This window comes from Lissotriton vulgaris, chromosome 6 (genome assembly GCF_964263255.1).
Source record: "Lissotriton vulgaris chromosome 6, aLisVul1.2, whole genome shotgun sequence".
Taxonomy (NCBI): Eukaryota; Metazoa; Chordata; class Amphibia; order Caudata; family Salamandridae; genus Lissotriton; species Lissotriton vulgaris.
In genome coordinates, this window is record NC_141694.1 from 1,140,226,431 (window position 1) to 1,140,243,166 (window position 16,736).

Genomic DNA, 16,736 nt, shown 5'->3' on the forward strand with positions numbered 1-16,736 from the left:
CGATTACGAGTTTGAATTCCAAAAAAGGTTAATCAACCTCCATCCTTACGAGGTCCGTAACTTTATGACAGTGAAAATGAATATTAGCTAAATCTGTTATCCACAGTTTTGGAAACTGCCAAGTGCTATAAAAATATGTATAAAAACTGTTGTCTTCTAACCTACTTATAGACCTGGTTTGTATAAGGAATTCTTGAAGCTTGTCTAATTGCCTAAAGGAGTTACAAAACAGTGTCTGTAGGATACAGATATACTCTATTGTACTCTATCCTAACCATACTCTATTGTACTCCATCCTAACTAAACCTAATAGTATATAGTCCTTTCCAGTGTGTCAGTTTACCTTTGACTCCTGCAGTAAACTTGTTTACTTAGCCAGAGAGAGAAAATTGGTATTTCTTAAATGTGCATCCTTAAATATTTAATACTATTTGGCCTGTATCGGGTTAAAACAACCATTCAAGGTTTCAATCATTACTTTTGCTTAATGTGATTGCTTACTTAGACGTGGAAAGATTAATGTTGTAGCTCGAACTACTGTTCTAAATGTTTCCAATTCATGAAGTAAGGGCAGTACCAACAATATGGGCACACTTAGTGTGGGAAATCTGCCATTTGTGTGTGGTCACCACTGGTTTTTCACCTTTTTCAGAATGCTATTTTTGCTAGATTTAGAACTCTGCACTTTAACCCCCACTAACCAGGAGAAACGTGCCTACGTTTCTACATTAAATATCGTTACATTGGCTTATTCTTGATTTGCACACTTAATGTGCCTGTAAATCCCAAGTATATAGTGTAGAAAATACCTCCAGGTCCTGGAAATTAAATGCCACAAGTGGACTGCAAAACCTATTGTGCCATCCACTATAGTAGCAATGCAAACATGGCTTCAGGTCTACTTTGTGTAGACTGACTTATGCAGTGTAGAACATGTGGTGTGACTTGTCAAAATAACTCTTTCACGAGCGAGGCAGGATATTTAGATGTGGGACAGATAGACTATTAATATTTCCATATCCCTGTATTGACTATGCCATAAAAACTATTTTCTCAGAGGCTGCCAAGCTGTCCTATGTAGAGAATAAGAGTCCTCTTTAAGATACTAATTCTGCATCGCAGTAATGGGACAGGTAGCAAAATAAGCAACTGTTTTTAATAGTTATTAAATAACCTATTTAATGATAACGTTTGAGTTTTAATAAGTATTATGGAAAATAAACCTCCAAAAGGTTACCATTTTCTCTTGCTGATGGCCAATTTGTATTAACTCTCCAGAAACTAAGAGTTTATTTTCCGCCCAAGAGGAAGTGTGAAAGTGGCTTGAAATTCCTCCCAGGAGCACACAAAAGGCTAACCTGAATGGGCAGAGATATCTCTGTGCTCAATAGAATTTGCAAAGTGGGGGCTGAGGACATTTTGTTGACCCCACAATTTCAAAGACTGCCTGAAATGTCTATTGAGCAACGTGTATCGCTTTGGTGCACTTGAAAGGGCGAGAACAAGGTGCCAGAACTATTTTTGTGTATCCCTTGCCTGGTTGCTGAAGGACCCTGCTTTTATATTACCAGACTTGTGTTACTTGGTTTGTTGAGTGTACAGAGCCTGCTTCAAACTGAATATTAGTGTTAGATGTGGAAGGACACTAGTGATTACCATAGTGGACGCCCTCACACCCACAACCTCCAGAGCCCATGTTTAGTGTGGCCTTAGAGTTTTGCTATCTTGAAAATGCCTGGACTCATGGCATTTTGGCAAACCAAATGGGAAATACTGAATAAAGTGGGCAGGGCTGGTCCCAGGAACATTTACCCCATTGGTTAAGAAGTAACCTTGAGTTAGTGCCAGGCATAAATGTGGTACCCCACTTTCTGGGCTTGGAAGAAGTGAAGAGGCCTCTGGGTATCCAGGCTCTTAATGGGACCAAACTCCTGCAGGTATCTGTACTGCTGTTCCATAGCAGATGCAACAATTTCAGTTTTGTCCCGCTAGGAGACAACTTTTCTTACAAAAACAATAATAAAGTCCCTTTTTGTATTCCGACTTTGAAACTTTTTGTAACTTTTGGACTTTAAAGTTTTAACTGGGACCAATCAACTTGTTGTATCCAACCGGGCCTTCATTCTGGCTTGCCTCAACAACACCTAGGTCTTGGTATACCACAACCATTTACTACCTTAGGCGTGTGGTGCTTTTTAGCCCTATTTTCACTTAAATATTTCAAAGTTCATAATTCTGGTTCCCCATATTCGAGTTTTGTCACTTTGGTCTTGTTAGGTTTATTACATTTTTCTTTATTTTTCTAAATTGGTTTAGGATTTTTACAGTTTGGTGTTTTAACTTTATTACTGTTTTGGTTTTGCATACATTTAAGTTCAGTTTGTTAGCTCTGCGCTGTAGCTACCAGGGGGTTGAGCACAAGTTAATTTAATGACTTTCAGTTTTCACCCTACCAAGTTGTGAGTTTTCCTTGAGGTGGAAAGTCGCCCACCCTAAATAGTATTCTGATTTGTACACTTAGGAATAATAGAATATCATCCATGAAAAAGTCAATTTCTTTGTGCGAGGAATCCATTGACCATAATTTTCTCAAATTGTAAACATCTCTGATTTTAAGACCTGTTCAAATGTTTTCTGAATCCTAGCTGCAGGGTGTTGGTTATCTGTGAGATCCAATACAAGGGGCGTACCTAGTCTAAAGATCACAACTCTCCTAGCATCCTCTAAAAAGTTTTCTGAAGCCTTTTTGTTAGCTCAGTCTTTCAAGTTCCCTACACAGATGTTGTAAACTTGTGAACAATGATGAAGATCTTTGCTTTTAGATCCTGCGTGTATAATTCCAGATTCTTAATCTTCCCTGATGCTTCTTCTTTCACAGTCACCTAGTCGTAGAGGACTATTTCTTTTATTTTGATTCAGTTACCAAGGTTCTGAAGCGTTGCGCAGACAGCTACCATTAAGACCTGAAAATAAGGTATCTGTTTTCCCTGAAAGATTAATGCCATGCATAAGGTCATGACTCGCTAATGGCTGTCGGATGCACTATCAGAATGGTACTCCTGTTTTATCTCTTGATCAAAGAGCATTAAAGAGGTTTGTAAAATTCCTTTGTGTGCCTTTGTCTCATTCATGGAGGCCTGCTATTGCTCCTTCTCCGCATTGTTCTTCATCCGAACCCTTTTCGTATGCCCTAGCCACTTAATCTGGTTTAACTCTCTGCTTGTGATGTCATGCCCCAAGGTAGAGAGTTGTATGGACAAATTGGAAGGATGAGTTCTAGATCCTGGATGCAGCACCAGGTTAACAAGATCCCTTTCAAGCCTGGCCGCTACACCCTATTTTGCTTTTCTTTTCAAGTTACTCTGCGATGTCACAGCCCCCTCTTGATTAGGGGAGGCGCCTTGTGTGAACAATACTCAATGGCTTGTGCCAGCCTCTCCAACTTACTCCATAAAACTGTTATGTAAGCTCTGGACCCAACAGCAATCCATTTGATTACCACATGCCTTCACGTAGAAGCAAGACAAGATCTACTGACTTTGTTTAAAGCAGAACCCAGTGGTCTCTCACTTGGAAGACTGCATTTCTTTCATATGGTGTTCCAAACTTTGTTCTCCAACAGCATCCATTTACCCTAGAGCATATGAAGGGCAGACAGTTTCACAGCTGTACTGCTTCTAGCACTAATAGATTTCAAGCACCTACTCGGAAGCAAGCTCTGTACACAATTCTCTTGCAGCAGTATCATTCACTGCTTTGAGTGCAAATCATAATTCTAGAGCGGGGGGGGGGGGAATTGGGTGTCTTACAACTCGTAGGTACAGCATTTCCTCATTGTCATGGAAATTACCACTCAAAGCAGACTATCAGTTAAATTAATACGAACACCGAATGAAGTCCATAACTCATCGAGACTGAATCATCCTCAGACAGCTGCAGGCCACAACCCAGGACCAGCGATTTAGAAATATTTCTGGTCATCCCCACACAGTAGCATATGCATGATAAAATACCAGATTTAATAGTAAATATTATATCTTTTTGAACACTAGGCTTATGACGTTCTCTATGAAGATAAAGTAGAAAAAAGTTGGTGAGACTTGTCAAAGTAGAGCATAGTTGTCTCTGCAACCGCATCTTAAAGTGACGCGTTGGTAAACTTTTCTGTCCTCCGAGAAACGAAACCATGAATCATGTTACAGACTAAGATAGGGACACCATTACATTCAATCTGTGATTTCTTAAAGCATACGATTACTTTATTATATAATGTTCTTTTTCTGTTGCTTTGTTTGGTAAACAGGTGTGGTGTCTGAATGTCAACAAGAAAGGTCTCAGATCAAAAATAAAGAGAAAGCGATGCAGGTTCTCCGTGCAAAATTGTATAGCATGAAGCTTGATGAAGAAATGAGCAAGAGACACAGTGCAAGAAAAATTCAGGTGGGTGAGCCTCAAATCAGCTTTTTTTGTTTCGAGTTTACAGGAAAAGTACATAATGTCTGGAAGAGGTGAGATGTGCCTTTTGTTAGGGATTGGTGATTGTCATATTGCAAATTCGAGTTGTAGACTGCACCAAACAAAAATTGTTTAGTCTGACCAGATTGCTGAAAGACAAGGAATGCATTTACACAGTGGTGTGAGAATTTGTACGCAGCCCCCATTTGAGGTGGGTTACACAGTAAATGAGAAATGTATATGTGTCTCAATAAAAAAAAAAGGTTGAACACGTTCCCTGGAGTAATTTGAAAAGTAAAATAAAATATAGGAGTATCACCCATCTGGGTAATAAGCAGATAACCAGACTGGTTTGCAGTGGGAGACTGGAGGCCATATTTTTTAGTGAGCAAAAATGTTTTTTATCTCAATATGAGCATTTGTGGAACAGGCAAAAACAATCACTCTGCTTGGTAAAGATGAATAGGAATTGTAGAGCGCAACTAATCACCCAAGTGGGTATCCAGGCACTGAGCGCTGCTGTTTTGAGGGGTTCAGTTGAATAGCCAGGTCTTGAGTCTCTTCTTGAACTCTGAAAGAGAGGGTGGGGTCCAGAGATGAAGCGGGAGGCCATTCCAGGATTTGGTACAGAGTTAGGAGAAGGAGTGACCTCCACAGTTGCATCGGCGGATATGGGGGTGTGAGCGCAAGGGAGAGGGAGGAGGAGTGCAGGTGTCTGAAAGGTAGCTAAATGTTTATGCGCTGGTTGATGTATACTGGTCCTTGATCATGGAGGGCTTTGTAGGTGTTGATCAGCATCTTGAATTGATATCTCGTGACTGGGGAGCCAGAGGAGCTTCATGAGGTGGGGGGTGGGGTGATGTGGGTCAGTTTGGTGAGGGCGAGGATGAGACTGGCCACAGCGTTCTGAATGATCTTCAGTCTCCTCAGGAGGTGGTTGGTGATTCATGCTTAGAGTGTGTTTCTGTAGTCCAGCAGGCTTTTGACCAGGGCTTCGATGATGGCTAATCTTGTGCTGATGGGGAGCCATTTGAAGATTTTGTGGAGCATGTGAGGAGTGAAGAAGATGGCAGAAGAGAGTGGGGGAGGATGTAGGCTTACAGCTAGATCCGTCGACCTCGAAGCTGGGTAACCTGGATCGAATCTCAGCAACGACGCTCAACACCCTGAGATTCTGGATAAATCACTTATCTGCCTGTGCCTAACAAAAAAAAAATGAATGTGTTAGTCTGTAACAAAACTGGTGCTCATGTAAAGCGCTCTGATACCCGATATCTTCGGGTCTACTACACGCTATATAAAACTCCAAAAAGAAAGACTGAGTTGATCTGGCTCTTCATTGTGTGTTTGCTGTCAAGGATGGTGCTAAGGTTGCGGGCATAGTTCGGAAGGTCTCAAAGAGTTGCTCCAAGGGCAGGTGTAGTTCCCGAAGATCAGACCCTCAGTTTTGTTGGTGCTGAATTTCATTCAGCTGTTTCTCATCCAGTCAGATATGCTCATCGTGCATCTTTGGAAGTTGGCTCTTGTGGTGGAGAATCTTCTGATATCTGATGACCTGGGTGTCGTCTACGTAGGATATGATGTTCAGTCACTGGGTGATGTTTGCACGGGGGTTTTATTTAGGTGTTGAAGAGGCTGAGGGATGACCCTTTACAGACACCGCAGATGATGCTCTTGGGGTTGGAGGCGAAAGGAGCTAGGCAGATCATCTGGGTTCTTCTGGTTAGGAATGAGGCGATCCATTCAAGTGCGTCACCTTGGATTCCGATGTGATGAAACCTCTTCTAAGGTTTGTGTTTGGATTTGGTTTTGAATGCTGCTGAGAGGTCAAGTAGGATCTGGGCTTCAGTTCCTTCCCGGTCTAGGAGGGTTCTAATGTCTGTGGCAGCGATCAGGCATCTCATTGCTGGGATTGGTGCGGAATCCAGATTGGGGGGTGTCCAGCAGTTGTTCTTACCCATGTGTTCAGTGAGTTGAAGGTTGATTGTTTTGTCATCGACTTTGGAGGGAAAAGGTAGCAGAGAGATGGGGCTCTAGCTTATGAGTCTGTGGGGATCGGCAGACGGTTTCTAGAAAAAGGGTTTAACCTCTACATGCTTCCATTCTTCTGGGAAGGTGGCTGTGGTGATGCATGCGTTGAGGATTGAAGTAAGCTATCTGCCGATCTCCTTGCTTCCAACGTTAAAAATGTGGTGGGGCAGGGGTCGTGGATGATCCTGAGTGGACGAGTTCATGATGACTGTGGTGTTTACTGTAGTGAGCTGGTCCCTGCCAGTGAGTAGGTGGTCGATGTTCAGGTCTGTGGGAGCAAAGAGTGTCTGGAGGTCAGTTTTGTCAGTGTCAAGTTTCAGGCAGTTGCTTCTTATCCAGTCGGCGACAATCGTCATGCATCTGTGGAAGTTGGGTCTTTTGGTGGAGGGGTCTTCTGATAACAAGAGGTTGAGCTAGCTGTCGCCTGCGTAGGCTATGATGTTTAGTCCATGGGTTGTGACGACGCTGACCAGGGGATTTTGTAGTTATTGAAGATAGTGTGGCTAAGGAATGAGCCTTGAGGGACGCCACAGATGATGGATGCTCTGGGGGTCCTAGGTGTAAGGAGGTAGGCGTATCCTCTGGGTTCTTCTGATGAAGTTGGTGATATATATGTATGCAATTAAATGCGTGTCCTGACAAAGGTGGAGTTAAAGCTTGTGGCCTACTGAAAGGCTGCGTTGAGTAACAAGAGATTACTATTCCCACTGTGCATGTTATTCTGATAAAACAGTATTTCACAAACTATTCATTCATGTAAAACAACCAGAACAAAGGCACAATGGAGGAATGTCTTCCACTCCATGCTTCGGATAACAGGTACCAGGAAAACACAGTACAGCTTAAAACTTACAGCCTCGCCCCCATCACTCTACCATGCGAACGCTACAATTTCCCTTTACAAGAACGGGATTATCCCAATTCAAGCTTCGGATCACAATTTAGCCAAGATGGATAATACCTTCACGACCCTCAAGACAGCTATTAATTGCAAGTCTTCTCCTTCCCCCTTAAAACATGATCTTACAAACCTTTTCAATCTCTGATCCCTTCCCAGGCCTGGGGTGACCAAATCTGATCATAACCCCACTCACTCCAGAGGCGAACTCGGTTTCATCCAGTCCCCTGACTTAGTATCATTAGCACCTACACAGCCTACATCACCTACAAACCAAGCAGCCTACAGTCCCTCACACCTCTCCGGGCTCTAGACGGATCCAAACTGGATATCTTGTTGAGGGTCCCTCTCCGTATTTCTCACCCCCTTTTTCCTTTGTGGGACCTCTCTGCTTGATCTACCCTAGCACGCCCCTTTCTCTGCCCTCATCACATCTGCCACACACAAACCCTAACACCCGCCATGCACCACCGGCTTCTCTTCTCTCCTTAACAGAGACTCAACAAGACCACACTGCCTTATGCACTCTCTTTAACCCCTTGGACGCTCATGACGAGCTCAGCTGGTCATGATGTACACCTCCATACACTCATGACGAGCTGAGCTCGTCATGAACAATGGTAAATGTGGGATCCCAGCACCGGGGGGGAAAACCCTTAGCAGCCATGGAGTTAACCTCCCCTATGCCTCCTTGGTACCCGCAGCAATCACTGAAGGACCCCCCCCCAACCCCCTGGAACCACCCACACAACCCTTATCCAACTACCAAAAACCAGATTGGGCCGCTCGTCTTGATGAGATCTTGTGTCACCTGCGCCTTATCACAAAAGAACTCAGAGAACTGAAGGCCATTACTATCATACATCTCCCCTTACTCGGCATATTTAGATCACAAGGGAACCAAACTAGTGTCCATATTGACACAATTCCTTCCCCTGTCCCCATCACTTTTCCCAACACCTTGAAAACTTCACCCCTTCCAAAAGCCTCCTCTTGCCCCAGAAGATTTAAGGACTATCCATCGTCAAGCGAGACCCTTGATCTACCCGTATCTTATTCACTCCCTCTATGCTCTGACAAGTCCCTACCGGGTCAAATCCAAACTGTCCACGCCAACCCTTACAGAGAACCTGTCTACAATTCCAGTTTTATAAATAGCGAAAACCACTAGCGGGTTAACATCCGCCAGACTCCTACTCCCAATTGACTGAACAACTGAAATGCTTACTTCTCAATTGCAGGTCAGCTAGTAAACACGCCACCAATATCTATGATCTCATCCTTACTAAAAACTGGATATCATTATCCTCACAAACGTGGCCTCTCACCCGTTTATACAACAACGATATGGTATGTTTGGGGATGTCAGTGTGCAAGAGCAGGTGCAGGGACTCCAGTACATCAGGCTCCATTGGGAATTCCGGGGTTTTAGCTCTTACACTCTGTCTGAGTTGGGTGTATATAAACGTATCCATGAACGTGGGCTCCCACTCCCCAAAGAACTGTTCTTTCGTGTGGAATTGCCCCCCTACGTATAGATCACCCCAGGTTCTATACTGCAGCTTGTCTAGCAGTTTGTGGCATATACTCTCGGTTATAACTGGCAAAAGCGGGAAATGTCTCAACGGCACTCTAGGGGAGTACATCAGCTGCACTCCTTCCACACGTGCAAGCCTTCTCCATGCGTTCACTTTGCAGTCCACCGTGAACGGGTCTCTCCCTCTCTCTTTGGGTTGTGTAAACCAATATCCCTCTGGGGGTGTCGGGGCCATGTAACCATATTCCACCTCAAGATGAGGCATGAATGGGGGTGGATGGAACCAGTATATTGCGAAGTGTGCTTGTGCACTGTAGTAATATTGTTCAAAATTGGAGACATCGTATCCTCCTTGATGATATGGTAACATCAGTGTGGCCATGCTCAACCGTTCTTGCTTACCCCCCCATATGAGCCGCACCAGCTGCGTTTTTAATGTGCTGAAAAAAAATCTGCCCGTTTGGTAAGGAATATTTATAAACAAATATAAAAATTTCGCCCGTACCGTCATCTTGATTAAAGATATTCGTCCTGCCATTGAGAGGGGCAAATTTATACATTAAGAAATTTTATCCGTCACCCTGTCTATAGCCAATCCATAATTTGTGAGCATTAGTGCTTCTTTGTCTCTTGTAACGTGTAAACCCAGGTACTTAAAGTCTCCTGTTTCCCCCACCAGAAGGTAGTCAAGTTGGTGCTGAGCTGTTTTTTCCGTGAAGGGGAAGACTGCTGACTTAGTCCAATTTAAAAAAAATAAATAAATACATTTGTTTAATTTATCTGCACTCGCGAAATAGCCCCAAATTTAGAGATTTCCAGCAGTACCGGGTTGAGGTTATCCTGTGGTTTGTGAATATACAGCGTTATGTCGTCTGCAAATAAGGAGACAAGCAACTGCCTGGCCGGGGACACCAGTGCTCTGTGGTTATGGTGCTGTCTTAATTTCACTGCTAAGGGCTCTATTGCTAAGGCAAACAAAACTGGGGAGAGTGGGCACCCCTGCCTCGTGCCTCTAGTGATTGCAAATGACTCAGATCTGGATCCATTGAGTAGCACGGCGGCTCGTGGCCATGCGAATAGCAGTTTTATCCAGTTTACAAAAGCGTCTGGCATTCCCATATACCTCAGTGTCCCCATGAGGTAATCCCACTCTACCGAGTCAAAATCTTTGATGGCGTCCAAAAAGACAGCCTCCGCGGCTGGTCGGGTCGATATCTTGTAGTACCGCCATGAGAGTCCTAAGGTTGTGGGATGTGGCTCGGCTCGGGACAAATCCCTCTTGGTCGGGCAGCACCATTCGGTCTAAGAGGAGATTAAGCCTTGTTGCTAATACTTTCGCTAAGATTTTAGTGTCACAGTTTAAAAGTGATAGGGGGCGATATGACTCACAACTAGTCGGGGGTTTACCGGATTTCAACAAGGGCATTATTTGGGCTTCCCTCATGGTGGACGGTAGGCTTCCCTCTAACGCCTCATAGAAAACTGCTTTCATGATAGGTACAAGTATGGACACATACGTTTTTTTTTTATTCTACCGGCAATCGGTCCGATCCTGGTGCTTTCCCGACTACATATGCATGATTGCCTCCGTTATCTTCTCTACTTCCAGTTCAAGAGCTAAAAATGTGCGCTGTGTATCCCCAGCCATGCCAATGCTGTGTCCTCAAAATAACCCTGCAATTCCAAAGGGGAGCCCCTCTGCGAGGTGTAGAGCTTTTTGTAATAAGCAACAAAGGTATTAATCTGCTCAGGGAGGTTCCTATGTATCTGGCCCTGTTCATCATGCAGTTCAGTTATATAGTTGTTAAATTTAGGAGGGCGCACTGCATTTGCCTGGGCCCTCCCCGGCGGTGCCCCTCCCCATAGACCCAAGCCAGGTAAGGCTTCCCTCTGAATCTACATTCTCTATCTGCCACCTCTTCATATTCCGTAATTTTTTCCCTCAGTCTAGCCTTCAGTTCTCCTGTCTCCTCCCTGCTTGCTATGTCTCTATCCAGTGTTTTTAAATCGCCCTCCAGTCTGCGTAGATCCCTACGTAGGTCTTTAAGGATACCTCCTCCTTTAGAGATACACCATCCTCGCGCTGCCACTTTAAATGCCTCCGACACTGTTGTTAAGCTTGCTACCGAATCTATATTTCTCGCAAATAAGTCCTGAATTTCCTGTTCCACTTCCGCTTTAAACACTGCATCCTGTAGGTGCAGGGGGTTAAGTCGCCAATTAAGATATGGGGCCTGATCTATCGGAGTTCGGAAGGTCACCAGCACCGGGGAGTGGTCGAGTATGTGCGGGCCAGGTGAATCACCTTAACCAGCCAGTGTGCCATGCCCACCGCCACCAACAGGTAGTCCAGCCTGGCCCATGTTTTATGCACCGCTGAATAGTGTGTCCCTTCTTTCTGCAAGGGATCACTGTGCCTCCAAGCATCCAGCAGGTGATCAGACTCTAGTATGTCGTGAAGAGTGAGCTGCACATTGGTGTAGTGTGCAGCAGAGGCATGGGATCGGTCTTTTTGTGGGTCTACTACTGTATTAAAATCCCCTCCCCATATAACATATGTAGATCCTAGCATCTGGATTTTACCCCACACGAAGAGCAAGGCGTGTGTATCGTCAGTATTGGGTCCGTAGTAGTTTGCTATTTATTTATTTATTTATTTATAAGGTTTTATATAGCGCGACATTGACCCAAGAGGGTATCAGAGCGCTTTACATTTAGGATCATTGCGTTACAAGTTACATCAGATACAAAAGCATATTAATGAACAATATACATAAAACAATGTTACAGTAATTCGAAGGAGGGAGGGGAGGGAGGAGTAATAGCGGGGAGACGAGGAGGAACAATGCACAATGTCCGGCTTGGTAGGTGATGGTCAAGGGGGAAAACCAGGGCCAGACTCCTCGTTAGCTGTCAAGCAGCTCCACTAAACATCAGCCATGTTGCTCAGGTCTCCGTGTTCAGGAAAAGCCCATTTTTAGTTTATTTGCTATGCGAAGGTTATATGGCGCTATCGAGACCCGGAGGTATCAGAGCGCATAACCAGGTGAATGTTGAATTATAAGGTACATCAAAAAGGAAAATAAAGCGCCGGCTAGACCCGTAGGTATCAGAGCGCCATAGCAGAGGAAGACTGCGTTACAAATTATAGCAGTTACAATAGTGTAGTAGGTACAATAAACAAACAATGGGAGGAAGTAGTAATAGCGGGGAGACGAGGAGGAGCAATGCCCAATGTCCGGCTGGGTAGGTGATGGTCAAGGGGGAAAACCAGGGCCAGACTCCTCGTTAGCTGTCAAGCAGCTCCACTAAACATCAGCCATGTTGCTCAGGTCTCCGTGTTCAGGAAAAGCCCATTTTTAGTTTATTTGCTATGCGAAGGTTATATGGCGCTATCGAGACCCCGAGGTATCAGAGCGCATAACCAGGTGAACGTTGAATTATAAGGTACATCAAAAAGGAAAATAAAGCGCCGGCTAGACCCGTAGGTATCGGAGCGCCATAGCAGAGGAAGACTGCGTTACAAATTATAGCAGTTACAATAGTGTAGTAGGTACAATAAACAAACAACGGGAGGAAGTAGTAATAGCGGGGAGACGAGGAGTAGCAATGCCCAATGTCCGGCTGGGTAGGTGATGGTCAAGGGGGATAACCAGGGCCAGACTCCTCATTAGCTGTCAAGCAGCTCCACTGAACATCAGCCATGTTGCTCAGGTCTTAACGTTTCAGGAAAAAAACAGTTTTTAGTTTAATTGATTTGCGTAGGTTAAATAGCGCTATCTAGACCCGGAGGTATCAGAGCTCATAACCAGGGGAAGCGTTGCATTATAAGATACATCAAAAGGATTATAAAGCGCTTGCTAGACCCGTAGGTATCACAGCGCAATGGCAGAGGAATACTGTGTTACAAAGTACATCAGTCACAATGGCGTAGAAAGGTACAGTAAACAAATAACGAGGTTGAGAGAATTAATAGAAAAAGGAGGGGAGGAAGAAGCCCTAGCAGGGAGACGAGGAAGAACTATGTCCAAAGTCCGGAGAGACAAATAAAGAGGGAAAGGGGAGGTGGAGTGAGAGGGGAGAGGACGTGGGGGAAAAAGGAAAGGAGATCAAGGGAAAGCCAGCCCCAGGACCGTGTGGGTAGGTGATGGCCGAGAAGTTCGTCAGAAGCTCCAGCCGGTACCGGCGGCACCTGCTCTCCGCCTGAACCCCACCCGCCTGCTTCTCCAGCAGCAGGCTGGCGTTCCTCCAGGTTCACTGAGGTTGGCACCAGTGGGCACCAGGCAGCGGTGTTCCGGGGTGGCGGACAGGACACCCGCCGAGAGCCCGTTGAAGCCATTGGGGATGATGCTGGCGCTGAGCAGGAAGAAGATGGTGTGCTGGAAGGGCCTCCCCAGCAGCACAGACGGCTGCCGTGTGTACCGACGGGCAGAGCGGTGCACTATCCTCCTGAGCTGTTGCCAGGTGAGGTGAGGCACGTTCCTCTAACCCTAAAGGAGGACACCAGGATTGATAAGGTGATATCTGTATCCTATTTTTAACGCACTTTTGAGCAGTAGCATGTACTTTAGGTCCTGATGAAGCGGCAGATATTCATTGATCACTAGACCGCAGAAACATGTTGACCACTACAATATAAATCCGTGATTATTAGGGTTACTCACTGACAGTCTTGCACCTAATTTTTTAACCTTGGAAATGAACGGCACCAGAATAAAATTCCTTAGCGTTCATTATCCAATTTTAAACACAGAGCACTCCTTTCTCTTATCTTTTTGATTCTCACAATCTTTCTTTCTTGCACTGCTCTTCAGTTTATCAAGTAAGTTACCACGCACTTTCCTTTCCCGTGTCAAAATAGCAACAACTTTGCTTCCACGTCTTGGGAAAGGTTCCAAATGATGACAGGGCGGTAAACAACGATAAACTGATGGACATCTTCTCATCAAGTGCGATACTTTGTTGTGTGCTGTTCATACCTCTGTTTCAACACACACTCACTCAGACACACTTCTGAAAAGACACATTCTATTCTTTGACCCATAGTTATTCTGCTGTTTGGTTGTGCTGGAAGGGCCCCCACTCTCCCAGGAAGGCGGTCTCTTTCTCGTAGTCCCGCATGGCGGCACGGGGACCGGAGGTGCAGAGCCAGGTACCGGCGGCCATCTGAGGCTTGACCTGCCGCAGAGCCGCTTAGAGCAGGTGCTGGAGAGCAAGAAGCTCTCGCTTCAGCCTGGGGTTTTGATTGTCTCCCCATGTCCTCCCTCCCCATATAACATATGTAGATCCTAGCGTCTGGATTTTACCCCACAGCAAGAGCAAGGCGTGTGTATCGTCAGTATTGGGTCCGTAGTAGTTTGCAATGGTTACATCGCGTGAGTTCAGTTTCCACCAAATCAGACAGTATCTCCCATTAACATCCATCCCACCCATCACAAACTGGACCCCTCGCCTAATAAGGATGGCCACCCCTCTGAAATAGCCAGAGTACGATGCAAAACATCCATGGACACCCATTTAGTTGCGAATTGGGGTGTGCTACTGGGTTGTAAATGGGTTTCCTGCAGAAGGGCCACCATGACATGATGCCGATCTAGATATCCCAGCACCTGCTCCTTTTTCACGGGTCATTCAGCCCCCTCACGTTCCAAGATGGAACATTTAGGTCATTCCTATTGTCTGTGGTGACTGCCATTCCGATTGGTTGTAATGTTCCTACATTTGTGTATGTCGTGTGTGCCTCTCAATTGTGTACTGTACAACATACCCTCCCCGAGTCCCCCTCCCCCACCCACTCCGGCTCCCCCAACTTGCCGAACAATTACTCCCACCCACATCCCAAGTCTATGATCAAAGGACTCTCTTCTGACTCCCTACATTACAACAGTAGAGGGGTATGCCCTCGTGAGGGGTCCACTAGGGGCTCACACCTTGCCCACTCAACCCCCCTATTTCACCCTCCTGCTGCACCACTTAATTAAGCAGGCTGCATCGGAGGGACGGTGGTGAGTGTCCAGGAGGAAAACGTTATAACGTCAATAAACAAACATGATACATCACCAACTCGGAAAAGTTCTCAGAAAGTCACTGTGCCCTGACATTTCTTAGTTCAGTGTTGTGTAGGATCATGGCCTCAGCCTGGTTCCGACTGGGGTGACTGCGATCTGGATCTCCTGCGTGCTGCTGCCTCCTGGGCCGCTGCTCTGCGTGTTTGTTTGAGATACTCCTCCGCCTGTTGAGGAGTATTAAAGAAATGCTGCTTTCCCAGATGGTTGATCTTCAATTTCGCGGGGTTCAGCTTGGCGTACGATATGTCCTGTGCTAGAAGCTTCTTCTTCACTGCTGCAAACGTTCGACTGGCTTCCTGCACTGCCTGCGTGAAATCAGGATAAAAGGCCATGGTGGCGATCTCATATCGCACTTGCCCCTTCTCTCCGGCTAGGCGTAACACAGTGTCTCTGTCTCGATAATTCAGAAAGCGTACAATCACTGGGCGCGGTGTCGCCCCAGACGGCGGGCGCGCCGCCAGCGATCTATGGGCTCGCTCAACCGTCATGTGTGCTGAGAAGGAATTCTTGCCAAAAAGCTCAGCCACTAGCTTTTCCAGAAAGTCCTCCATTCTTCCGGTATTCGTCGATTCGATCAGGTCCAAAACGCTAACGTTGTTTCTCCGCGATCTTGCTTTTAACTCCTCATTTTTGTCTGCTATTACTTTTAGCAATTTGTCCATCTGAAGCACATGTTGTTTGTTGGCTGCCGCTCCATCTTCTAGCTCCAATACCCTGTGTTCTGCCTCCTTGATCCGTTGATCGTGCTGGTCAAGCTTGGTGACCACCGCGTCCAGCCTGGTATTCATGACATCCATCTTGGTATCGATGGATGTGAGACTCTGCCTCATGCCCACTAGTAGCGCCTTCCAGTCGTCTTCCCATGGTTCTGTGGAGTTTGAGTCCGCTCGTTCCATAGAATGCGAGCGGGCGGCTTCCGTGAGTCAAAAGATAATTTCGCCTGTTTAGCCTCTGATCTCCCCATGTTGGCTAATTTGGGTGCTGAGTACACCCTTCTAACAGGTGGATTATCACTGTTCGTGCCGTAGGTGTCTGTGCTTTGCCCATCGCACTCGCTGCCTTCGTATACTGTGTTCCCACTCCGTTCCTCCTGCGTAAGGTGGCCTAATGCGGCATTGCTGGTTATCCCCCTTGTCACAAAATGGACGCCAAGGAGCCCCCGAGTGTTACAGCCCTCCCGGCATCCGTATGTGCTGGGCTCTCTCTCTTGGGGGTAGCCTACGCAATGCAGCAGCTAATATTCCGGGGATGCTCTCCCCAAGACACCTCCAAACTGCAGGGGCTTCTGTGTTCTGCCGCTGCGTGCAGCGCTTAAAATGGCGGCTCTGCTCCCTCGCCACGGCGCTAGCACCTACCCAGTCTATGGCGAGTCCTCGTGGCTGTGCACTGTGCGTTTAGTCTTCGCAGCTCCTTGCCGATAAAATGCCAGTGTCTGCTCCCCTTCCGCTGTCTGAGCTCTCCAGCACCACCTGTTCTCCGCGTTCAGGATTCAGGCCACGTCGGTCGGGTGTCATGGTACGCAGGTCTCCGGGCTTGTTCTCTTACGAACCGTTGGTCCGTTGCAGGGTCTGGGAGGCGGTCGTCTCAGGTTCCCTCTGCCATTTTCCAGCTCTTGTTAGGCGTATCACTGCAGTCCGCACTTCGGTCCAGGTCGAAAACTGTTAGCGCCACCTTTCTTTGACAGGCCCATGCAGCATCGGTCTCTCCTGGCCTCCACCGCAGCCACAGCGCTCCAGGACCTCACCGC

The 16,736-nt window shown here is 46.2% G+C and overlaps 1 protein-coding gene across 1 annotated transcript in view; it reads left to right on the forward strand.

The window, feature by feature from the left end:
- MTRF1L (mitochondrial translation release factor 1 like) overlaps positions 1 to 16,736 on the forward strand; it is a 248,651-nt gene that overhangs the window by 181,686 nt on the left and 50,229 nt on the right. The window contains exon 6 of the mRNA XM_086927223.1: positions 4,304 to 4,440. Within this exon, the coding sequence (XP_086783349.1) occupies positions 4,304 to 4,440 (137 nt within the window). The remainder of the gene's footprint in view (positions 1 to 4,303; positions 4,441 to 16,736) is intronic.